Source organism: Hyla sarda, chromosome 1 (assembly GCF_029499605.1).
Source record: "Hyla sarda isolate aHylSar1 chromosome 1, aHylSar1.hap1, whole genome shotgun sequence".
Classification (NCBI taxonomy): domain Eukaryota; kingdom Metazoa; phylum Chordata; class Amphibia; order Anura; family Hylidae; genus Hyla; species Hyla sarda.
Window position 1 is genome coordinate 389,348,175 of NC_079189.1, and position 26,997 is coordinate 389,375,171.

Below are 26,997 nucleotides of genomic sequence, written 5' to 3' on the forward strand. Positions count from 1 at the left end.
GAAAGCCACCTTTGACCTTTCAGTTGGAAACTGGTCCGACATCATCTCCAAATGCAGGGAACATTGTGAAAGAAAACCACGGCAAAATTTAGAGTCCCCATCAAATTTGTCTGGCAAAGATAAACGGAGGCTGGATGCGGCCACTCGCTGCGGAGGAGGTGCAGGAGCTGGTGGAGGAGATGATTGTTGAAGCTGTGGTAGTAGCTGCTGTAGCATCATGGTCAGTTGAGACAGCTGGTGGCCTTATTGCGCTATTTGTTACGACTGCTGGGCGACCACCGTGGTGAGGTCAGCGACAACTGGCAGCGGGACCTCAGCGGGATCCATGGCCGGATCTACTGTCACGGTTCGGCTGGCTGGAGGTGGATCCTCTGTGCCAGAGAGGGATTGGCGTGGACCGTGTCGGTGGACCGGTTCTAAGTTGCTACTGGTATTCACCAGAGCCCGCCGCAAAGCGGGATGGTCTTGCAGCGGCGGTAGCAACCAGGTCGTATCCACCGGCAACGGCTCAACCTCTCTGACTGCTGAGATAAGCCCGGTACAAGGGAGTAGACAAGAGCAAGGTCGGACGTAGCAGAAGGTCAGGGCAGGCAGCAAGGATCGTAGTCAGGGGCAACGCCAGGAGGTCTGGAACACAGGCTAGGAACACACAAGGAAATGCTTTCACTGGCACAATGGCAACAAGATCCGGCAAGGGAGTGCAGGGGAAGTGAGGTATAAGTAGGGAAGTGCACAGGTGAAGGTACTGATTAAAACCTCATGCGCCAATCAGTGGCGCACCGGTCCTTTAAATCGCAAAGACCCGGCGCGCACGCGCCCTAAGGAGCCGGGCCTTGCGTGCCGGGACAGCACAGACGGGGAATGGGTCTGGTAAGCGAGTCGGGATGTGCATCGTGAGCGGGCGCGTCCCGCATCGCGAATCGCATCCTGGCTGGAAACATTATCGCAGCGCACCCGGTCGGCAGGTCTGACCGGGGCGCTGCGAATAGGAGAATGCTGTGAGCGCTCCGGGGAGGAGCGGGGACCTGGAGCGCTCGGCGTAACAACTGTCCTATACATACATGCATATGAAAAGTACCAGGTCCTCTAATAGTAGCATGAACATGAATGATCAATAATAACTTCAAAACTATTATAAAGTGCATCGTGCAGTAACCATAAATTACGTATAAATATATCACCTTGTTAGGCAATAAATATGTGCACTGGGTCCAAATATGACCACATAAAAGAATAAATTAACACCACTATATATACCCTATACATATAGTGGTGTTAATTCATGGGGAAAAAAACTGAATAAAATTCATAAAAAAAACTAAATACAATAAATGTTCTTCACATACCATAAAACCTAGCACACACACCCACACACACACCCCTCCCTCCAAGAGATCGTGGTGCAGGAGCGGAAAAAAAGAGAGTATTTTCTATAAATTAAACATGTCAAACCACTTATACCAGTGACTGCATTACCTATCCTAACCAGTGGCGTTGCGACCCGGGTGCGGGGGGTGCGGCCCGCACCGGGTGACACCAACCTAATGGGGTGACACCAAGACGCTCCGCAGCACCCACACCCCCTCCCCAGCTACACTGACACCCCCCTATGTGCCCGACCGGCCTCCCATCCGTCAGCACCCCCCCCCCCGCCTGTGCTGTGTGTGCGGTGCGCCCTTCCGTTAGCAACCCACCCCCCCTTTCAGTGCCCCTGTCCGTCATCACGCCCCCCCTCACCTTCACCAGTACTGTGCCCGGCCTCCGCTCCCACGTCTGCGCCGGCCTGACGTCACACCGCATGGCCGCGCAGGGGGACGTCAGTTACATCATTCGCATTGCGCCCGGTGAGAAGGATCGCTGCGCTGGATGGGTGAGTGTGTGTGTCTGTCTCTATCTATGTTTGTATGTGTGACTCTGTGTGTCTGTGTGTGACTGTGTGTTTGTGTGACTCTGTGTGTGTGTGTGTGACTCTGTGTGTGTGTGTGACTCTGTGTGTGTGTGTGTGACTCTGTGTGTGTGTGTGACTCTGTGTGTGTGTGTGTGTGACTCTGTGTGTGTGTGTGTGTGTGACTCTGTGTGTGTGTGTGTGTGTGTGTGACTCTGTGTGTGTGTGTGTGACTCTGTGTGTGTGTGTGTGTGACTCTGTGTGTGACTCTGTGTGTGTGTGACTCTGTGTGTCTGTCTGTGAGTGTGCGTCTCTCTGACTGTGTGTTTGTGTGTGTGTCTCTCTGTGTTGTATGTGTTTTTTGTGTGTGTGTGTGTGTGTGTGCATGTGTGTGTGTGTGTGTGTGTGTGTGTGTGTGTGTGTGGGGAGACTTTGACGCATTGTGGGGAACCTGCAAGGGAACCTGCGGCCTAATGTGGGGAGTCTATGCTACCTAATGTGGGGAGTCTATGCTACCTAATGTGCGGAGTCTATGCTACCTAATGTGCGGAGTCTATGCTACCTAATGTGCAGAGTCTATGCTACCTAATGTGGGGAGTCTATGCTAGCTAATGTGGGGAATCTGTGCTACCGAATGTGGGGAAACTGCTACCTAATGTGGGGAATCTGTGCTACCTAATGTGGGGAAATTGCTACCTAATGTGGGGTAACTGGTACCTACCCAATGTGGGGAAACTGGTACCAAATGTTGGGAATCTATGCTGCCTAATGTGGGGAAAAGATGCTACCTAATGTGGGGAAACTGCTACCTACCTAATGTGGGGGAACTGCTGCCTACCTAATGCTCCCCCCCTGGCAGTAGCACCCTCATCATCCGCCAGCAACTACCCCCCCCCCCAGCAGCAGCACCTCCATCAGCAGATCCTGATGGTGGATGATGGCGGGGCTCTTGCCAGGAGGATGATCCTGCCGATGGATGATGGGGGTGATACTGCCAGGGGGGATGGCCAGTAGCACCCTCATCATCCTTCAGCAACACCCCCCCCCCAGTAGTAGCAGCCCGATCATCCACTAGCAACACCACCAATACCCCCCTCCCGTGGTAATAGCATCAGCTAACGGATGTTGAGGGGTGTTACTGCGGTTGTGGTATTATATTCAGAGGGTGCACTGTATGGCAACGTTATATTCAGGGGGCGCAGTTTGTGGTAGTATTATATTCAGAGGGCACAGTGGGGGGTAGTATTATATTCAGAGGGCGCAGTTTGTGGTAGTATTATTAGAGATGAGCGAACTTACAGTAAATTTGATTCGTCACGAACTTCTCGGCTCAGCAGTTGATGACTTATCCTGCGTAAATTAGTTCAGCCTTCAGGTGCTCCGGTGGGCTGGAAAAGGTGGATACATGCATAGGAAAGATTCTCCTAGGACAATATCCACCTTTTCCAGCCCACGGAAGCACCTGAAAGCTGAACTAATTTATGCAGGAAAAGCCATCAACTGCCGAGCCGAGAAGTTTGTGACGAGTTGAATTTACTGTAGTTTGCTCATCTCTAAGTATTATATTCAGAGGGCGCAGTGGGTGGTAGTAATATATTCAGAGTGTACAGTATGTGTTGGTATTATAGTCAGAGGGTACAGTATGTGATAGTATTATATTCAGGGGTACAGTATGTGGCAGATTTATATTCAGAGGGTACAGTATGTGATGGTATTATATTCAGAATGTACAGTGTGTGGTATTATTATATTCAGTGGGTACGGTGTATGGAAGGTTTATAATCAAAAAGTATAGTGTATAGCAGTATTATATTTAGAGGATATAGTGTCTGGCAGGTTTATAATAATACTTGTTTTCATATAGAGGATGAGAATGCGCTGACATAGTGAGGAGACGTCTGGGCGTCACATTCTACAGACAGAAGTTTTAGCTGGACAAGGCGGTATGTACCATCTGAATTAGATAAGGGAAGACTATAGAGAAGACGTCACCTGTAGTCACTGATATCATTGTGCATTCTCCTCACTATAGAGAAGACGTCACCTGTAGTCACTGATATCATTGTGTATTCTCCTCACTATAGAGAAGACGTCACCTGTAGTCACTGATATCATTGTGTATTCTCCTCACTATAGAGAAGACATCACCTGTAGTCACTGATATCATTGTACATTCTCCTCACTATAGAGAAGACGTCACCTGTAGTCACTGATATCATTGTACATTCTCCTCACTATGTCCTATCAGAGCTGTAGTCGCTTGTCAGTTCTACAGTTATGGTCAGTGAAACTAAAACTCCCAGCATAACCTCACCACTGCTCAAAGGGGTACTCTACTGGAAAACATTTTTTTTTAATCAACTGGTGCTACAAAGTTAAACAGATTTGTAAATTACTTCTATTTAAAAATTGTAATCCTTTCAGTACTTATTAGCTGCTGTATAAGCGATTCACAGGAAGTTATTTTCTTTTTTAATTTCTTTTCTGTCTGACCACAGTGCTCTGTGCTGACACCTCTGTCCATGTCAAGAACTGTCCATAGTAGGAGCAAATCCCCATAGCAAACCTATCCTGCTCTGGACAGTTCCTGACATGGACAGAGGTGTCAGCAAATAGCACTGTGGTCAGATTGGAAAGAACTACACAACTTCCTGTGGAGCATACACCAGCTTATAAGTACTGTAAGTATTAAGATTTTAAATAGAAGGAATTTAAAAATCTGTTTAACTTTCTGGCACCAGTTGATATAAAAGTAAATGTTTTCCAGTGGAGTACCCCTTTAACCCCTTAAGGACTCAGCCCATTTTGGCCTTAAGGACTCAGACAATTTAATTTTTACGTTTTCATTTTTTCCTCCTCGCATTCTAAAAATCATAACTCTTTTATATTTTCATCCACAGACTAGTATGAGGGCTTGTTTTTTGCGCGACCAGTTGTCCTTTGTAATGACATAACTCATTATATCATAAAATGTATGGCGCAACCAAAAAACACTATTTTTGTGGGGAAATTAAAACGAAAAACGCAATTTTGCTAATTTTGGAAGGTTTTGTTTTCACGCCGTACAATTTATGGTAAAAATGACGTGTGTTCTTTATTCTGAGGGTCAATACGATTAAAATGATACCCAATATTATATACTTTTATATTATTGTTGCGCTTAAAAAAAATCACAAACTTTTTAACCAAATTAGTATGTTTATAATCCCTTTATTTTGATGACCTCTAACTTTTTTATTTTTCCGTATAAGCGGCGGTATGGGGGCTCATTTTTTGCGTCATGATCTGTACTTTTTTTTTATACCACATTTGCATATAAAAAACTTTTAATACATTTTTTATAATTTTTTTTTTAATAAAATGTATTAAAAAAGTAGGAATTTGGGACTTTTTTTATTTTTTTTCGTTCACGCCGTTCACCGTACGGGATCATTAACATTTTATTTTAATAGTTCGGACACTTACGCACGCGGCGATACCAAATATGTCTATAAAAAATGTTTTTTACGCTTTTTGGGGGTAAAATAGGAAAAAACAGACATTTTACTTTTTTATTGGGGGAGGGGATTTTTCACTTTTTTTTTACTTTTACTTTTACATTTTTTTACATTTTTTTTTACACTTGAATAGTTCCCATAGGGATACCATGATTGCTAATACTGATCTGTTCTATGTATAGGACATAGAACAGATCAGTATTATTGGTCATCTCCTGCTCTGGTCTGCTCGATCACAGACCAGAGCAGGAGATGCCGGGAGCCGCACGGAGGAAGGAGAGGGGACCTCCGTGCGGCGTTATGAATGATCGGATCCCCGCAGCAGCGCTGCGGGCGATCCGATCGTTCATTTAAATCGCGAACTGCCGCAGATGCCGGGATCTGAATTGATCCCGGCACCTGAGGGTTAATGGCGGACGCCCGCGAGATCGCGGGCGTCGGCCATTGCCGGCGGGTCCCTGGCTGCGATCAGCAGCCGGGATCAGCCGCGCATGACACGGTCATCGCTCCGATGCCCGCGGTTATGCTTAGGACGTAAATGTACGTCCTGGTGCGTTAAGTACCACCTCACCAGGACGTACATTTACGTCCTGCGTCCTTAAGGGGTTAAGTAATTCTGGGAGCTGTATATTTAAATGGTGAAAACTTCTTTAACACTTTCCTATTCTGTGGCAACTGGTATATCTGATTATTATACTGGAATTTCTCACAATGCGCTACAACAGTGGTGTCTGTCACAACAGGCTAAAAACTTACTGGGGGGAGGGGGGAGGTATTGGGGTGACACCATTTTTTAATCCACACCGGGTGACACCAACCCTAGCAACACCACTGATCCGAACCATAACCTCTCGTATTGATATTCAAGTTGCAGATTTCCCCATGCTTTTAAAAATTCATATTTTTTTAATTTTACCAACCAACCTAAGCCACTCCTCAATCCAACAATTTGGCACAGAAGACTACCCTAAGAATCAGCTGTCCAAAAGTGCCATAAAAGCCCTGTGCCCTCAAAATAGCTTGGGTAAGGGAAAATTTGTACTTTCTCTCCAGTTTCTTATTTATCTGTGCAAATATCACCCTCCAATAATTGCCTATAATTGGACAACTCCAAATTATATGAACAAAATCTGTTTCCTCCTCGTGACAACGAGGGCAAGTAGCTTCTGATCTGTACCCAAAGACAACCACACTCTTAGGGGAGAGGTAGGCAATACATTTATATGCAGAGGTTGAAATGTACCAAACATCTTGTCTGTTCTGCATCATGCTTTTTAAATGATTTGACCAATAAAGAGGAAATCTTTTGAAGATATTCATGCTGGATTTCCATTACATATGTTGTTGACATGTATGAAGTGGATCGTCTGTGTTCGTGAAAAGGATCAAGTATATCAGTTGTACTGTTTTTTCCTTTGGTTGTGAAATGTAAATAGTATATAAAGTTAATTGCATAGTATACTAGACTCCAATTTTCAATACCATAAAGAAACCATTTTTTAAAGGGATAGTCCAAAACTTGATAGCTTATCTCCTATGCGCTTGTTTATCCTCGGCAATCCCATAGAGATGCATGGAGGGGGGGGGGCATGTCAACCCTACAATCCATGCACAGTCGAGCGCCGTTCTGGAGATTACTGGGGTCCCAGTGGTCGGAACCCTCTTGCAATCCTGAGGAGTGTGGATAAGTTGTCAACCCTGGAGTACACCTTTAACCCCTTAAGGACTCAGCCCATTTTGGCCTTAAGGACTCAGACAATTTAATTTTTACGTTTTCATTTTTTCCTCCTCGCCTTCTAAAAATCATAACTCTTTTATATTTTCATCCACAGACTAGTATGAGGGCTTGTTCTTTGCGTGACCAGTTTTCCTTTGTAATGACATAACTCATTATATCATAAAATGTATGGCGCAACCAAAAAACACTATTTTTGTGGGGAAATTAAAACGAAAAACGCAATTTTGCTAATTTTGGAAGGTTTAGTTTTCACGCCGTACACTTTATGGTAAAAATTACGTGTGTTCTTTATTCTGAGGGTCAATACGATTAAAATGATACCCATTATTACATACTTTTATATTATTGTTGCGCTTAAAAAAAATCAAAAACTTTTTAACCAAATTAGTACATTTATAATCCCTTTATTTTGATGACCTATAACTTTTTTATTTTTCTGTATAAGCGGCAGTATGGGGGCTCATTTTTTGCGCCATGATCTGTACTTTTTTTTTATATCACATTTGCATATAAAAAACTTTTAATAAATTTTTTTTTTAATAAAATGTATTAAAAAAGTAGGAATTTTGGACTTTTATTATTTTTTTCGTTCACGCCGTTAACCGTACGGGATCATTAACATTTTATTTTAATAGTTTGGACATTTACGCACGCGGCGATACCAAATATGTGTATAAAAAAAAATTTACGCTTTTTGGGGGTAAAATAGGAAAAAACGGACGTTTTACTTTTTTATTGGGGGAGGGGATTTTTCACTTTTTTTTAACTTTTACTTTTACATTTTTTTACATTTTTTTTTACACTTGAATAGTCCCCATAGGGGACTATTCATAGCAATACCATGATTGCTAATACTGATCTGTTCTATGTATAGGACATAGAACAGATCAGTGTTTTCGGTCATCTTCTGCTCTGGTCTGCTCGATCACAGACCAGAGCAGGAGACGCCGGGAGCCGCACGGAGGAAGGAGAGGGGACCTCCGTGCGGCGTTATAAACTATCGGATCCCCGCAGCAGCGCTGCGGGCGATCCGATCATTCATTCAAATCGCGCACTGCCGCAGATGTCGGGATCTGTATTGATCCCGGCACCTGAGGGGTTAATGGCGGACGCCCACGAGATTGCGGGCGTCGGCCATTGCCGGCGGGTCCCTGGCTGCGATCAGCAGCCAGGATCAGCCGCGCATGACACGGGCATCGCTCGATGCCCGCGGTTATGCTTAGGACGTAAATGTACGTCCTGGTGTGTTAAGTACCACCGCACCAGGGCGTACATTTACGTCCTGCGTCCTTAAGGGGTTAAAGAGGTATTACCGTGGAAAACTTTTTTTTTTTAAATCAACTGGTGCCAGAAAGTTAAACAGATTTGTAAATCACTTCTATAAAAAAATCTTAACCCTTACAGTACTTTTTAGGGGCTGTATACTAAAGAGAAATCCAAAAAAGAAATGCATTTCCTGTGATGTCCTGACCACAGTGCTCTCTGCTGACTTCTGCTGTCCATTTTAGGAACTGGAGAAAATCCCCATAGCAAACATATGCTTCTCTGGACAGTTCCTAAAATGGACAGCAGAGGTCAGCAGAGAGCACTGTGGTCAGGACATCACAGGAAAGGCATTTCTTTTTGGATTTCTTTTTAGTATAAAGCCCCTAAAAAGTACTGGAAGGGTTAAGATTTTTTAATAGAAGTGATTTACAAATCTGTTTAACTTTCTGGCACCAGTTGATTAAAAAAAAAAGTTTTCCATGGTAGTACCCCTTTAACACATGGTTTCTTTATGGTTTTGAAAATTGGAGTCCTACAAGATTTTTTAGTGGTGGCCCAGCATCTATAAAAGCTCAATTTGCTGAGATTTTCTACACAATAAGAAAAGTATTCCAGCATATATCACTTTTTGGACTTCTGTTGGATTGCTGAGGTCCTACGGATATGTCAAGATATGCACTTGGAGCTTTCCCTGAGCACATGTGGAACATAGATAAAAATGTTTTGAGAACGAACATAGCTTTACAGTTGTACAACGTGATCGCAGTAAAAGGGTATTTCTTTTCACATGCAAAAACACATCGTAGGATCCCTGTGCATTTTATCTTAAAACTAGATTTTTACAGACTAATTTTAGCTGTGATCCATGGGACTATCAGTGGATTAAAATGTGTGAGGATATTTAAATTCTGCAACTAATCTAAATAATAGACAATAAAAAATGCTGAGTAAAGCCACAGATGTGGACCGTACATATGGCAAGTAAAAACTATTACAAAGCATGTACCCATTTCATTACATTTAGTTGGGATCCATGATATTGTAAGCATCATAGTCATCCCTCAAAGTCATTTTTAGTGCTGATGCTACTTTTGCAACCCCTGGGGCTATGTCCCCACCCAGTAACAGACATGTGCAAATCTGTTCAGTTACAAGTAGAAAATAAGAGTTTGAACATTTATTTTACAAACTACTGAAAAACAATGTCCTTTGACACCACCGAGGAATTACCATTACAATGTGGTTGGACTGATGTGCATAGCAGCTAAAGGGACAGCATTACAGAAGGAGGAGGAGGGAGGGACTATAAGGCAACTCTCCAGGAGCTGAGATATGCTGCTCACATTCACATCCTACAGAGTGACTAAACAGCATCTTATTCTAGGACCAAGGACTCGGAAGGGAGGACAAAGTCAGCACTGGGAATTCTTTCTTGTCTTCATCCTGATCATTGCTTTTCTGGGGGGAATGCACAGGAGCCTGGAATTACCGTACCTACAAAATTATTCGGAGATTTTATTATTAAGTTAGTGAAAGTTCTACACAATTTAGGTAAGTGATTAAACTATAGTTATCTCTATCTACTTCTTTATATACTGTATGTATTGCATATGCATGTCCATATTCATATTCTAGCTTTTGAATTCATCCAGGAAATTTCTGAATAGTTTATATACTTTTATAGAATGCATTTTTTTCCACATGCTGCATATATTTCTGTGTACATACTGTCACATGATATACAGTGGTCCCTCAACATACGATGGTAATCCGTTCCAAACGGACCATCATTTGGTGAAACCATCGCATGTTGAGGGATCCGTGCAATGTAAAGTATAGAACAGTGGTCTACAACCTGCAGACCTCCAGATGTTGCAAAACTACAACACCCAGCATGCTGGGTGTTGTAGTTTTGCAACATCTGGAGGTCCGCAAGTTGTAGACCACTGTTAGAGGAAGTTGTACTCACCTGTCCATCGCTGTCACCGCGTCCCCGATGTGTCCCCGACGCTCCGGCAAGGCCTCTTCTTCCCCGGCATCCGCGCTCTCCGTCGCCGCCATCACGCCGCTCCTATTGGACGACGGGACGGCGTGCGCAGCAACGTGATGACGTCGATGGAGAGCACCGACGATGCAGGGATCCCGACGAGGACGCGCCGGAGCCCCGAGGACAGGTAAGTGATCGTCAGCAGAGCACACAGGGCATCGTAAACGGCTATCCGGCGGCAGCTGAAGCAATCAGCGCTGCCGGATAGCCTTTTATGTGATGGCCCCGACATAAAAAAGCATCATATGTTGATGCTGCCTTCAACATGCGATGGCCTCTGAGAGGCCATCGTATGTTGAAATTATCGTATGTCGGGGCCATCGTAAGTCGGGGGGTCACTGTATGTATTTCCATACAATGTTGTGTATATTCTGGGCATAAGCTTTTCTTATATTCCATAATCTATGTGTCTGTATATATTCTGTATACTTTTGTTTACTTCTGAGTGTACTCAGTGTATGTATATATTTGTAACAGTATGTCATAACTTTGAAGGTGACTGTAAAGTTTCCTTAAGTAAATGTAAAACTAGTTATAATACCAGAAGCTCAGATATTATATTGTAGGCTACAGAAGTACCAGAAAGAAATGGAATCCATCAGACAGCACTGGAAAATAGAGGTTTATACTGTGGATGCCAATGTAAATTACAGACTATAGATGCAGTCAGACTGTAAAAAAATGCGGTAAGATTGTTCCTATTGCCAGGCCAGCCCCAACCCTATTGACAGCCCTAAGAATCCATTTACATCATTTTAGTTGTTTATATAAAATGGTTTTTCTCAGCACATTTTCCCATACATTGTGCGGTGATTCATTGGACCATTTTAGCACTATACCGGACATTTGCCTAAGACAGCTTGCTTCATATTATTCAGCCTGAGTTGTCTCACTGGAAATATTATTTTAAAGAGCTTTGTCTCTGCAGTTCACCAAAGGGCCATTGCGTTGCTGTCTGTGTGATGAGATAGTTATACTAGTTAGAATTCTGGAATAAAAAGCTCTTGCTGGGACATAATGCTGCCTTGAAAACAGATACATTTATTTTTATATCAGGGTATAGAGATGTTACCAGGGATTTTCTGTCCAGAGACCGGAAATTAAAAGGTATATTTAATGGGGGGGAATATTCAAAGTGTTATTGTGTTATTAGGCTCTTAATTTTGCGCCTCAAAGAGTGTTAACTACGTCTCATTTACAGAAGCGTGTTTGGTCTCTTGAAAATTTGGGGCAATAGCACATATGGCAAATCATTTAACACCAGGTTCACTTGGTATTAGCTATGGCACTTTGTGCACCAGAAAGTGGTGCTCAACCTTTGAAAATAGGGTGCTAATAAAACAAAAAGTATAACCATGCTCCTTTAAAAAAAATTGTCTAACAGGGAGCTATATCAAATTGGCTAACAGGGTGCTAAATATTTGAATATGTGGCACTAATAGTGTGCGCCACATTCTAAGCAAATGCGACGCAGCTAAACCAAAAAAAGTGGCACTAAATTCATTGACCCCCCCCCCCCCCTCCCCAATGTCTTGTTGTATATATGCTTACTTTGATTGAACCTTTGACAATGAGCATGGACTTGGACTTTTGCAGTCACCTTGTACCTTGGGTGGTGTCTGCCATTTGTTATTCATCTGAAAGGAACTGGTATATTTCAATAATATACTGAGCTAGAATTGTGCCAAAAACTGTAATGTATCTAATATGTATTTACCCTGGAAATCTATGGCTTACAGTATTAAAGCAAAATATGCAGAATGGTATTTAAATCTAGTCATGTTGGATACTTGACAACATTACTAAAGTATAGGCTGATGCTGGGTGTGCAAAGTATTCTTAAACTATATGATACAGTTAAAAACAATAAGATTACGTGTTCAGTTGTATATTCTGTCGGTGTAAATTTAATGGTTTTTAATTTTTAATTTTTTTATTTAGAGGTTTTGAAAGAGCACCTTGTTATAATATATAAACTAATATTTAAATGGTTTCATAAAACAACTGAATTCTAAAGAATGTTAGAAGACAATGCTAGGATATTAAGTTTCAAGTGTTTTCTATTATTACTGAACACAAGTAACTCAATATACAGTAAATATATGATAACCCATAAGACATAAGTTCTGCACTTTCAGTTGAAATGTATTTAATAGAGTGATTTATACTCTTGGTGTCAAACTTGCAAGAAACATAAGCCTTGCATTAAAACATTACCCTTAGTGGCCTACTTATCATGGAATAGTACTTTACTTGCTTGGCTAAGGTTACCATAAACTAGACATGCAGCCTGGCATTTGGTTTCTTAAAGCTCACTTTAAGCAGCATTGATAGCCTATTAATTTCTAATAATGTAATGTTCTTTAGTCAATTATAGGGTTATTATGTTAAATATTGGGTTGATTTTGCTGTAGATTTCACCTTATGTCATAAAAGGGTAAAATCTGCAGCATACTTTATTTATACAGGCATATTGAATTAAGAAATTGCTGTTGATTTGTGACAAAGGAACGACACCACAGATCCGTGCAAACATTTTTTTATCTGCAGTAAATAGACAAAAAATTTATGAATGTAGGAAAATTTAACTACTTTTAGTGCTTCAGTTTTTATGTGTTTTTAGTGTTTCATTAGGACAGATGTTTGCAGTCTGGTCAACACCAGTTTACTGAGGCTGAAAACCAGTATTAAAGATACAGTAACTGCAATGTGTATAGTTTAGTCCAGAGAGCCACATGTATCTACCAAACCCGAGAATCATTAAAGATTTTTTGTTTTTTTTGGCAAAAAAAAGTTAAGTAGTAAAATTACCATACTAGAGTGGTGAGAATGGAATTTGCTCTAGAGGAAGTAGTTATAGCAAATTCACCAGGGGAATTCGGTATGAAATAGGATAGGTTCATTGAGAAAAGTCTCAGAGCTATAGGAATCTGTAGGTCATGTTAGGGTCTCTATCAATAAACATATTATCTCTAGGGCCCATTAAGTCAGACTTGCTTGTCTGCGCACTGAAAGTGAACAGAAAACAGCACTTTTTTATTTTATTTATGGAAATCACTCAGTTCTATTCACATACATATACATATATACATATATACAAGTTTTGTATAGCATATTTATGTTTTTTACAAGAAAAATTTTTAATCAGTATAATGTTTAACCCCTTAAGGACGCAGGGCTTTTCCGTTTTTGCATTTTCATTTTTTCAATTTTGCACATAAAATTCCATATGATGTCTTATTTTTTGCGCCACCAATTCTACTTTACAGGGACATTAGTAACTTTACCAAAAAATCCACGGAGAAACTGAAAAATAATTTATTGTGCAACAAAATTGAAGAAAAAAATGGCATTTTGGAAATTTTGGGAGCTTTCGTTTCTACGCAGTGCATTTTTCGGTAAAAGTGACACCTTATCTTTATTGTGTAGGTCCATGCAGTTAAAATGATACCCTACTTATATAGGTTTGATTTTGTCATACTTCTGAAAAAAATCAAAACTACATGCAGGAAAATTTATACGTAAAAAAAATTATCATCTTCTGACCCCTATAACTTTTTTTTATTTTTCCGCGTACTGGCCGGTATGGTGGCCAATTCTTTTTCCACCATAATCTGAAGTAATCTGATCAGTACCATTTTTGTATTGATCGGACTTTATGATCATTATTATTCATGATATTATTCATTTTTTCATGAAATAAAAAGTGACCAAAAATACGCTATTTTGAAATTTTTTGGCGCGTACACCATTGACGGTGCTGTTTAATTAACTAAATATTTTTATAAATGAGACATTTCCGCATGCAGCGATACCACATATGTTTATTTTTATTTACACTGGGGTTTTTTTGGGGAAAAGGGGGGTGATTCAAACTTTTATTAGGGAAGGGGTTTAATGATCTTTATTGACTTTTTTTCACTTTTTTTGCAGTGTTATAGCTCCCATAGGGGGCTATAACACTGCACACACTGATCTTTTACACTGTTCACTGCAAAGCCATAGCTTTGCATAGATCAGTGTTTTAGGCGGTCGATTGCTCAAGCCTGCATCTCAGTAGGGACTCATTAGGGATATAGGTTGAACTAGATGGACTCTGGTCTTTTTTCAACCTTATGAACTATGTTACTATGTCAGGCTTGGAGCAATCAATCGCCGATTGGACGTGACGGAGCAAGGTAAGGGGACCTCCGCTCGCGTGCTAGCTGTTCGGGACATCGCGATTTTATCACAATGGTCCCGATCAGCACGACTGAGCTGCCGGGAAGCTTTCACTTTCATTTTAGATGCGGCGATCAACTTTGATCACCGTGTCTAAAGGGTTAATAGCATGCGGCACAACGATCGGTGCCGCACGCTATTAGCCCAGGGTCCCGGCTATCATTAGCCGCTGGGACTGGCCCGGTATGACGCAGGGTCACGGCAAAACCCCGTTTTATTTACCAGGACTGGGCGTTGGGTGTACAGGTACACCCTATGCGGGAGATTTATCAAAACCTGTCTTTCATTTTTAAAAAGGCCTCTGAAGAATGAAAGAAACAATCTGATTGCTATGGGCAACTCAGTAACTTTTCCTCTGGACAGGTTTTGATAAATCTCCCCCTATATCCTTAAGAGGTTAAAAGCTATAAAAACATCATAAGGCTGGGCTCACACGCCATAAAATTTGCATAAATGTATTTCTTTTTAAGCCCATAATTAGGCAAAATGTCATTTGCAGCCCCTAATCGGGAGAAAATGTAGAAAATAGTGCATGTAAAATTTCATTATATTTAGAAATAATATATTTAAAGCGTGAAGTACTTTGGAAAATAACAGCTAAAAATTACTAATCTGGTTCCTTTCGATACTTCATATACTACTATATGATCATTGACTACACTTAACCCCTTTACGGTGCAGGATGTAAATGTACATCCTGGTGAGCTGCTACTTAACGCACCTGGACCTACATTTACATCCTATGCATAAGTGCGAGCATTGGATGCTCGTGTCATGCATGGCAGGTCCTGGCTGCTGATAGCAGCCAGGGACCTGCCAGTAATGGCCGACATTCACGATCACGCGGATGTCCGCCATTAACCCCTCAGATGCCGGGATCAATACAGATCACAGCATCTGCAGCGCTGTGGTCACTAAAATGGATGATCGGATCGCCCCCAGCGCTGCCGTGGCAATCCGATCATCCAGAATGGCAGACGGAGGTCCCCTCACCTGCCTCCGCTGCCTTCCACGGGTCTTATGCTCTGGTCTGCGATCGAGCCAACTAGAGCAGAATATGACCGATAACACTGATCAGTGCTATGACCTATGCATAGCACTGAACAGTATTAGCAATCGAATGATTGCTATAAATAGTCCCCTATGGGGACTATTAAAGTGTAAAAATAAAAAATTAAAAGTAAAAAAATGTGAAAAGCCCCCCCCTAATAAAAACGTAAATTGTCGCATTTTTCTTTATTTCACCCCCAAAAAGTTTTAAAAATAAATTTATATTCATAAACAAGCCCTCATACTAGTCTGTGGATGAAAATATAAAATAGTTATGATATTTTGAAGGCGAGGAGGAAAAAACGAAAACATAAAAATAAAATTGTCCTTAAGGCCCAAATGGGCTGAATCCTTAAGGGGTTAAAGAGAACACTTAAAAAGTCCCTATGACTAACCTGTCTAACTACTGTATACATCATTTTATTATTTATATGATAACCTATTCTGTATATATATATATATATATATATATATATATATATATATGTTTTCATTTCGAGCTAGCCAATTACCGTATTTATCGGTGTATACCACGCACCGGCCTATAACACGCACCCTCATTTTACCAAGGATATTTGGGTAAAAAAAGTTTATCCATGGTAAAATGAGGGTGCGTATGTGCGCGTGTATACCCCGATACACCCCCAGGAAAGGCAGGGGGAGATAGGCCGTCGTTGCCCGCTTCTCTCCCCCTGCCTTTCCTGGGGTCTAGAGCCCTGCTGCCGGCCCTTCTCTCCCCTTGGCTATCGGCGCCGCTGCCCATTCTGTCCCCATGACTATCGGAACCGGCGCCCCATTGCCGGCGCCGACAGCCAGGGGGAGAGAAGGGGCAGCGGCACCCATTGCCGGCGCCCCGTTGCCTCCCCCCATCCCCGGTGGCATAATTACCTGTTTCCGGGGTCGGGTCCTCGCTGCTTCAGGCCTCTGGCGTGCGTCCCCTGCGTCGTTGCTATGCACTGCATGGCGCGGCGCACTGACGTCATGCGCCGTGCAGCGCATAGCAACGACGAAGGGGACGCACGCCGGAGGCCTGAAGCAGCGCGGACCCGACCCCGGCAACAGGTAATTATGCCACCGGGGATGGGGGGAGGCAACAGGGCAGCGGCGCCGGCAATGGGTGCCGCTGCCCCTTCTCACCCCCTGGCTGTCGGTGCCGCTTCTCTCCCCCTGGCTATCGGCGCCGGAAATGGGGCGCCGGTACCGATAGTCAGGGGGACAGAACGGGCAGCGGCGCCGATAGCCAGGGGGAGAGAAGGGCCGGCAGCAGGGCTCTAGACCCCAGAAAAGGCAGGGGGAGAGAAGTGGGCAGCGACGGCCTCTCTACCCTTGCCTTTCCTGGGGGTGTATCGGCGTATAACACGCACATAGACTTTAGGCTAAAAATTTTAGCCTAAAAAGGGCGTGTTATACGCTGATAAATACGGTACTTTCTCAATACAAAATTGCAAAATGCAAAGTAGTAATGAGATGTGTTGGTTGTTTTTTTCTTTGTACGCACATAGGTTGTTACTGATTACAGTCTTTACATCATCATATTGTATTAAATGAAGTGTGGTTAATCTAGAAGAATACCAAGCAATATAATTCCAAGAATAATAATAGAGTTCCAATATAATGGCAATCATGATAAGGTTTATTCATGTCTCCAGGCTACAAACTTCAGCAAGTCACCACATTAACCTAATAGTACAGCTGGAGAACTGTAACTAAACCTATTCTTTTGGTCCCTGTTCATATGCGAGCAGATAACACACCCTTTCCTTTCATAGATATTGTACCCTGTATATGCCCTGCACACTGCCCCTTTCACTCATAATGGCTGCTTGTTTTGAAAACATGCAAATCTTTCATGTGGCAATGATGTGCAGATCTAAACAAAGATATGTGAAATCCAACTGTTCATATACAAATGTAAGGTATAGCACACATACAGGTCTACTGAGCTACAAGTTCAGAAGTTGGATACAAATCTAAGCAATTTTTAGCAATGTTTGCACATAAAGATTAATTTGAGCTGCTTTCAGCCCATTAACTAATAAATACAAATAGGAATTGAATGACAGCGATGGCTGCAAGTTCTTAATAGACACCAAGTTCTTACTGGATCTTAAGAACCACTCTACTGGGGAGTAGTTATTGAGGGCACATGTTTAGCAATCACAACTGGGCCATGAGGAGGCCCACTGAACCCACTGCCTAATAAAAAGACACTTAAAGGGTCACTCTCATTAAAACTAATTATTGCTATTGCACTCCTTATGGTAAATACAAAATATTTCTAATATATTTTGTTTAAAAAAATGAAGTTTTCTACGTTTGATTTGTGCTTAAAAAAGCTCAAGAGCACATTTCCCCCATCTCATACACAGACTTTGGACCGAAGTCCAAACACAGGAAGTGCAGCCTGGAGTGCTGAGGGGGGGGGTGTCCAGCCTCATTCAATCATAGCTCCTCTCACACTTAAAGGGGTACTCTGGCTCTTAGACATCTTATCCCCTGTCCAAAAGATAGGGGATAAGATGCCTGATTGTGAGGGTCCCGCCGCTGGGGACCCCTGTGATCTTGCACGCCACACCCCGTTTAAAATCAGTCCCCGGAGCGTGTTCGCTCCGGGTCTGATTACTGTCGATCATGGGGCCGGAGCATTGTGATGTCAAGGACGTCACAACGCTCCAGCCCCGTGATCGACAGTAATCAGACCCGGAGCAAACACGCTCCAGGGACTGATTCAAAACAGGGTGCGGCATGCAAGATCACGGGGGTCCCCAGCGGAGGGACCCCCACAATCAGGCATCTTATCCCCAATCCTTTGGATAGGGGATAAGATGTCTAAATGCCGGAGAACCCCTTTAAGTGTGAGAGGAGCTATGATTGAATGAGGCTGGACACCCCCCCCCCCTCAGCACTCCAGGCTACACTTCCTGTGTTTGGACCTCTAAGTCTGTGTAGGAGGAGATGGGGGGAAATGTGCTCTTGAGCTTTTTTTAAGCACAAATAAAACATAGAAAACTTCATTTTTTTAAACAAAGTATATTAGAAATATTTTTCATTTACCATAAGGAGTGCAACAGCAAAAAATAGTTTTAATGAGAGTGCCGTTTAAAATATACAAAAAATGGCGGCACATGATAAGAGATGAGGCAATATCATAGATATTGCACTGGGGCTAAGATACTCGACTTGTTAGATTCATTGGAAATTTTGAAAAACACAGTTACTTTGTTTTATTTTTTATTTTTTATATATTTTGTAAATCTTTATATTCTAGTTACATAATACTAGTATGGAGACATGTACAGGATTCAAACTTTGTATTATTATTTTTTTATTATTCTTTAAATTGAATAACAAAAGATAAATCATGCCTGCAGCTTTACTGCCGCCTAAGACAAGGTTCTCGCCTTGGTTCACATCAGGAACTCTGTTCTGTGCGTGACACCTCATAAATTATGTTGGGCATCAGGCTGCTAGCTTCACTTTAGCTTGTTCCCTGAACAGCCATTTACAGCACTAAATAGCCTATAATGAGTTCAATGTACACAATTACCATTATAGGATGAAAAGGGAATTCCACATTTCAGTTTTGATTGCATCTTAGGTTAACAAAAACACATTAGAGGTATCAGATCATAAAGATTGAATGCTTATAATGCAAACATTAATATCATTAGTGCTGGACCTACCTGTCTGCATGAGTTCGGTAATAGCCCATTTTTAGACCAGAATTATTCTGCAATTTAGAGGATTTCAAAGCAAAACTCCAAGGGGGACATTTATCAATGTTTGCTTATGTATTCCTTTTTTTAGATATTTTTTTCTTACAATTGTTTTGCTTATGTGCGACTTATTTATCAATTGGTTTAAGCCTGTTGATAAATTTCTTTCACCTAAGCAAGTTTTTTATTTTTTTTGGCTTTGTTAGTGGCTTTTTCTGCTCCATGTCTGAGCTGGAGTAAATTTAGTAGGTTTTTTCATGCGATGCGACTTTTTAGCGACTTTCGCACTTGATAAATCTCTGACCACTGCAAGTCAAAAAGCACTTTTTGCTTTTGTAAGCAAGATTTTTATTTTTTGCTTAGGACACTGAACATGCAAAAAGTCGCAGAAAAAAAGTGCATAGGCGTACGTGCAACTTTTTTGCGACAATTTTATGCAAAAAAAATCCTACTAAATGCTTTGATAAATGTCCCCCCAAGTGCTGAAGATATATAAGACCTCACGCATGCAGCTGTATTACTTCTTCATACCACCTCTCAGTTGTAAGGAGCCGGAATCAGGATCAATAGTTAATCTATGGGGCGATGATGTACTTTCACATGCCCTCCATTTAATACTGAAAAATACTAATATATATTTTTTTCCTTTGGATTCCATATCAATGTGACAGAAAAGAATGTATGGCTTGCGCCACTTAACACTGCTTTACATACCTTACAAAGGTACCGTACAGATGCACGTGGATTGACTGTAGCTCCATAGAATGAATGACCAAAAAAAATGATCTGTAAATGATATGCTTCAAGTCATTGGATAAAAACAGGTAGAAAAAAGATGATACCAAGCACTGACCAGTAATACACAGTAAAGATTTATTAAGCCATAGTGTATTACAAGGACACATTTTGGCATGGGAGCCTTCCTCAGCTGTTCTTGTACTACACTATGGCATAATACATCTTCCTTGTGCATTATGGCTGAGTGCTGGGTATTATCTATCTTCTACCTATTCACGCACCACCACAGATTCCACAGAAGTGCCGATTTATCCCTATATTGGTTAAAAACAAGCTGGATACACAATTGTAGCAGAGATTAAAGGGGTATTCCCGTGGAAAACATTTTTTTTTTAGATCAACTGGTGCCAGAAAGTTAAACAGATTTGTAAATTTCTCTTCTGTCATGACCACAGTGCTCTCTGCTGACCTCTGCTGTCCATTTTAGGAACTGTCCAGAGCAGCATATGTTTGCTATGGGGATGTTCTCCTGCTCTGGACAGTTCCTAAAATGGACAACAGAAGTCAGCAGAGAGCACTGTGGTCGTGACAGAAGAGAAATCTAAAAAGAAAAGCATTTCCTCTGTAGTATACAGACCCTAAGAAGTACTGGAAGGATTAAGATTTTTTAATAGAAGTAATTTACAAATCTGTTTAACTTTCTGGCATCAGTTGATTTAAAAAAAATGTTTTCCACCGGAGTACCCCTTAAATGTGTCATTTAACTAAATGTTCACTCACTGGTTTTTTTAGCCTCATTTTGAAAAACGGTGAAATAAGGCTAAACAAAGTGTTTTTTTTTTGTGCATAGTCTTAAGCTCACTATGACAATTCTTTACATTAACATGCTGTTCAAACAACTGTGTAAAATTTGGCATTGTATTTTATTTTACTCACGCTTTTTCATCCGTAATCGGCAAAAAAAGTCACCCTCTTTTTGCCCTTTACAGACAAAAGGCATGCAAAAAATAAATTACGCCACTGATATTTTCATTATGTGAACCCGGCTTCAGAACTATGGTAAACCATTATGAACTAATGGACAGATTACAGATTCAACTTTGCTATGTTTGTACTTGAAAGAATTAAACAATTCTACTGTATAAGTTATTTCTCAAACCTAAAAACCCTATTTCCCTTTTCAAATAGCGCAAACATGAATGAGGATGTTTGAAATGTTGTCATAAACAATTTGAAAACTAGTTTATGACAATTGCCTGTCAAGTCTCATCTCTCATGAAGGCATCTGCTTTGGTAAATTATGAAACTGGATATTGTAAAACTTCATAACACATATATACTTCTCCATATTTACTGCAATAAAAAGTACATAGTGATTGTATTATATCTGAGGGATAAAAAAAAAAAAAGTTTGCTGTTTGCAAATGAATGATGCTCATATATTTTATCTTGTATTTTACAGAATTTAACCCTGCGTTGCAGGATGCAGCGCTCACTCCCTACAGTTCATTCCAAAGAGATGCAGAAGATGTGGCTTCAGTGCCCTCTTGTGGATTGTGTTTGAATTACAGCATTGAAGGTGGCAGTCTGGTTTTTACTATCCAAACAACAATGGGTGCTGACTATTTAACTTCTACCAATCTGATTGTCCGGGAAAATCAGAAATGTGACATTACTATCAAACTGCACTACAACTACACAGGGAAATCTCTGAAAAGCAATGGGGATCAAATGGACAAAACCAGTTTGCTATTTCTTATCATATGCAGCTTTATAGTACTGGAAAACCTCATGGTACTGATTGCTATATGGAAAAACAATAGATTTCACAACAGAATGTACTTTTTCATTGGCAACTTAGCACTTTGTGACTTATTAGCTGGCATTGCATACATAGTGAACATTCTTATGTCCGGAGCTAACACTTGCAATATCTCATTGACAGCATGGTTTGTACGTGAAGGTAGTATGTTTGTAGCTCTTGGTGCATCAACATTCAGCCTGTTGGCCATTGCTATCGAGAGGCATTTGACAATGATAAAAATGAGGCCTTATGATGCCAACAAGAAATATCGCGTCTTTCTCCTCATTGGAACCTGCTGGCTTATATCGTTTTCCTTAGGTGCACTGCCAATCCTTGGCTGGAACTGTCACAACAACTTGGATGACTGCTCTACTGTGTTACCATTGTATTCTAAAAAGTATGTTGGCTTTTGCATTAGTATTTTCATAGTCATTTTAATTGCAATAGTCATCCTGTATGCGCGGATCTATGTCTTAGTAAAATCCAGCAGCAGAAGAGTCACAAATCACAGCAATTCAGAGAGATCAATGGCCCTGCTCAGGACTGTTGTTATTGTTGTAGGTGTGTTCATTGCCTGCTGGTCTCCTTTATTCATTCTTCTCTTGATTGATGTGGCCTGTAAAGCAGGGGAGTGTAGGATCCTATATAAAGCACAATGGTTTATTGCTCTGGCTGTTCTCAATTCAGCCTTGAATCCTCTCATCTACACTCTGGCCAGCAAGGAGATGCGCCGGGCTTTCTTCCGTCTTGTGTGTGCTTGTGTGGCCAAGTCCAGTGCCTCAAGGTCTTTGCCAATTCAGCCAACACCGGATCTGAGCAGAAGCAAATCCAGCAGCAGCAATTCCCCAAAACACAAAGGATTTCTACAATCTCATTTTCAAAGTAAAGAGGACAAAAGTGAATCTTCATTTCAGAATGGGAAGATCATTAAATGACTTGCTTACGAGCTTTGGAAAATGGAAACTGTATCGTTTCTACAGTTGTTTCTGCACTTAAATTATGACACTTCAAGTGGATTCTACAAGACTTTATATAAGGCATGGACTCCAACATTCTCATCAAACGTTCTATCTCAGGAAATAAAGTGCATGTTCCACACAGTTACGTTTTGAATCTTGCTTTGCAGAATTTCTCATCTCTTTGCTTTATTCAGCAAGAAAGACTAACATATGTGTCTATTATATTAACACTAATATATTCTAGTTATATAGGTGCCTTTGGATGAACACTGCCTCCTGTCTGGTCTACATGTGATGTAGGAGACACAAAGGCTTCTTATGACAGCCAGGATCATTTAGCTATATTGAATAGATCTATGCATAGATTTACAATGATTTACATTTCTTGTATGCAATACACCATTGTTACTGTGAGACTGTCCATTATATGATGACTTTGAACTGTAAACATTCATTTTCACATTAGATGTTAGTGTAATTGAATTAGCTTGCTTTAATTAAAAGCCTTTGGCAATGAACTCTTTATATGACCTGGTGTTGGCTATAGTAGAACATGATATATATATATATATATATATATATATATATATATATAAATACACATACAGTACATGTATGGTTCATGCTATGTGTGATTCAACTATTAGGCCAGACAACAAAATAAAAAACTGGTGATCGTGAGAATTTGGCCATTTTTTGCTCCAGATATACTCCAATGTTATTATTGCATAATATATACTCTTGATATAGGCATGCACATGGCACTGTTTTAGCCTTGAATGTGGCTAATTTCTAGTTGTCAGCTACTGTACTTTATGGTAACATGAACCACTCATGGGTTCCATGCTTGTTTATCTTAAGAAAACACATTGTTATCTTTTTTTTTTTTAAGTTCAGGGTCAAGCACTACAAAGGCATTACACAAAATCAAACATGCATGGGATAGGCATAAGGCTATTGTTAATATAACATTAAATTAGGCACTATTAATTGTATTCTGGATATTGGGCAGACTACATGGGCTGAATGGTTCTGATCTGCTGGAACATTTTATGCTTCTTCATGTTCTTTGCTGAAAAATATAATTTTGTTTTGTAAACATCACATCAGATTTGTAGCTAAATGGAAAGACAACTCAGCTTATACTGATATTTTCTACTGTTCCTTAGAAGGGCATTTCTAAAATTCTTCCTATTACTATTGCTATTTTACATACTTATAGAGAGTATTAATATTGTATAAAGGAAAAATGAGTGTGATCTTCAGTACCATGGTAAATACACTACTAAAATGTAACCTTTTGGGATAGCTTATTTAAACTATAATCAAGTCCACCAATAACAATAAGCATCTCTTAGATCCCAGAATAATAATACTGAACCTACTTAAATCAATAGAGATAGTTAAATCATTTGAATCAAGGGTAATTTGTACTCAAGCACAGAGGAAATGGATTTTCTCAGAAGGATTGGGTGTCCATGTACTTCTATGGAGAGGGAAGGGGGAGAAGAAAACAGCTGCAGAGAGAGGCACAGACATACAGACAAAAGAGGAGACTCTGATCCCCTATGTCTCACTCATACTCAAAAAATCAGCAGCAGGAAATACATTAGAGAGCAGTGATGAGTAGTATAGCTGTGAAATCAGCTTTTTCTTTCTCTCTCTTGCTCTCTCTACCTTGTCCGTTGTTGTCCAAAGATAATTATGGGCTGCAGCTGTAACCAGATCTCCCAATAACGCTGTCTATTTTCTGTCTTTTATAGACAATTGTTATCAGTTAATTCTGAGAGATCAGTGCATGAAGCATGGGGATGTAGGACAGGCACCTGATAAGCGGTTTGAGTTCACATTTCAACTGACTACAATGGGATTATTATATGCTAAAGTAAACCGGAATTAACCCTATTACCCTTAATGGTATAAAAGTGACCTTTTTGTTAGCATACTAGCAGTAGTGTATAACTAAAACTCCCTTAGGGTACGTTCACACGTACGCAGATTTGATGCACAGGGTTTTCTGCGGCAGATTTCAATGTAAACTAAATGACTGAGCACAGCTTCTAATCGGCAGTTACAACTCCTGCACATCAAATCTGCACAGGATCCTGTTATGTGTGAACATACCCTTAAAAGTTTTTTTTTTCATTAAGAGAACCTCTTCTTAAACTGAAGCCAGCCCAGTTATGAGCGGTTTGCCAAGGACTTGGTTTCAAAAGATTTAACTGTCCATATATCTTTTCTGCACTGTCCCTTGGAGGCAAACTGAAATAGTATATGCCTCCCATTTTAACCCCTCAAGGACGCAGCCCTTTTTCACCTTAAGGACTGAGCCCTTTTTCGCAATTATGACCATCGTCACTTTACGAATTAATAACGCGAAAACAATTTTATCGAATATTCTTATTCTGAGATTGTTTTTTCGTGACATATTCTACTTTATTTTGGTGGTAAATTTTTGTCGTTAATTGCATCCTTTTTTGGGGAAAAATCCCCAAATTTCATGAAAATTTTGAAAATTTTGCATTTTTCTAACTTTGAAGCTCTCTAATTGTAAGGAAAATGGATATTCCAAATAAATGTTATTTTTCTTCACAAAAACAATATGTCTAGTTTATGTTGGCATCATAAAATGGACATACTTTTGCTTTTTGAAAAACTAGAGGGCTTCAAAGTAGAGCAGCAATTTTCAAAAATGTCATGAAAATTGCTAAATCTGAAGGGACAGATGTTACAGAATTACAACTCCCAGCATGCCTGGGCAGTCGAGGCATGCTGAGAGTTGTAGTTTGGCAACATCTGGAGGGCTACTGTTTGGGCACCCCTGTAACAGTGGTCTCCAAACTGTGACCCTCCAGATGTTGCAAAACTACAACTCCCAGCATGCCCAGACAGCCTTTGGCTGTCTGGGCATGCTGGGAGTTGCAGTTTGGCCCCCCTAGTGGTTGCCACAGTAAAGATCGATTTACTTTCACTTTAAATCCCCCCCCCCCCCCCCCCACTGTCGATTCCCTACCTGATCAGGATCCAGCAGGCTCCAGCAAAGATCCCAGGTCCCCAGGCATCTTCTCCTGCAGGTATGGCCTCCATCTTCTTCCCAGAGCCCCTCGACATCCAGGGGCGGGCAGAATGGGGGGTTGCCATGGCAACCCCCTGTCCTGCGCTGCCATTGGTCAGAACTCTGTTATGACTAATGCCAGGGGATAGGAGGAGATCGCAGCTTTGCGACCTCACTCCTATCCTTTAGGCTGATCTGGGCTGTTGCTGACAGCTCCGATCAGCCCTATTTTCCGGGTGATCGGGTCACCAGAGACCCGATCAGCCCGGAATTGGAGAAAATTGCATGTCTGAATTGACATGCGATTTTCTCCGATCGCCGACATGGGGGGTCTCAGGACCCCCCTGGGCGATGTGCCAGGGTGCCTGCTGAATGATTTCATGCAGGCATCCGGCTCCAGTGGGGATTTCCCATGGGCGTATGGATACGACCTCGGTCCTTAAGGACTCGGAATGCAGGGCGTATCCATATGCCCTGTGTCCTGAAGAGGTTAATTAACAACTGAAGATAGAAACCTTAATACATACATATATTATTTTCTGACATAAATAATGCTCAGTCAGGGCACTTAAATTCATTTTAAGAAACAAAAACAAAGTTTGACTGAAGACAAATAGTACCCTGAACTGCAAGAGATTAGCTTTGCAAGTATGTTGAGTAACAAAATGGTTAATATAATAGCATGACATTATATACATTGTATACTGTATTTAAAAACAATAATTATACTACCAAGTAGTATTTTGATTTATTCCTATGTAGCTGTGAAATACCTATTAGTTGTATCAAAATCTCAAATAAAAAATTATTTTATTTTTGTATTTAATCTTCTCTGTGGTAAACATCTGCATTATTGTATTCAAAGTGTGTCTCCTAGGTACACCATCTGTTATGTTTTAGAAAAACCTGTTGGGTTCCCATTCATTTATATATACGCACCTTAGAAATTCATTTGCATGATATGAACCTTTGTGATTTTTTCTTTTATATGAAAAAGAACTCATTATATATTCAAGAACTG

At 40.9% G+C, this 26,997-nt stretch overlaps 1 protein-coding gene across 1 annotated transcript; it reads left to right on the top strand.

Moving 5' to 3' along the window:
- Positions 1 to 21,589: 21,589 nt before the first annotated feature.
- S1PR3 (sphingosine-1-phosphate receptor 3) lies at positions 21,590 to 25,722 on the top strand. The gene has a single exon (XM_056567686.1). It carries the CDS (start codon positions 21,590 to 21,592, stop codon positions 22,895 to 22,897), a length of 1,308 nt encoding a protein of 435 aa, XP_056423661.1. The 3' UTR covers positions 22,898 to 25,722.
- Positions 25,723 to 26,997: the final 1,275 nt, after the last annotated feature.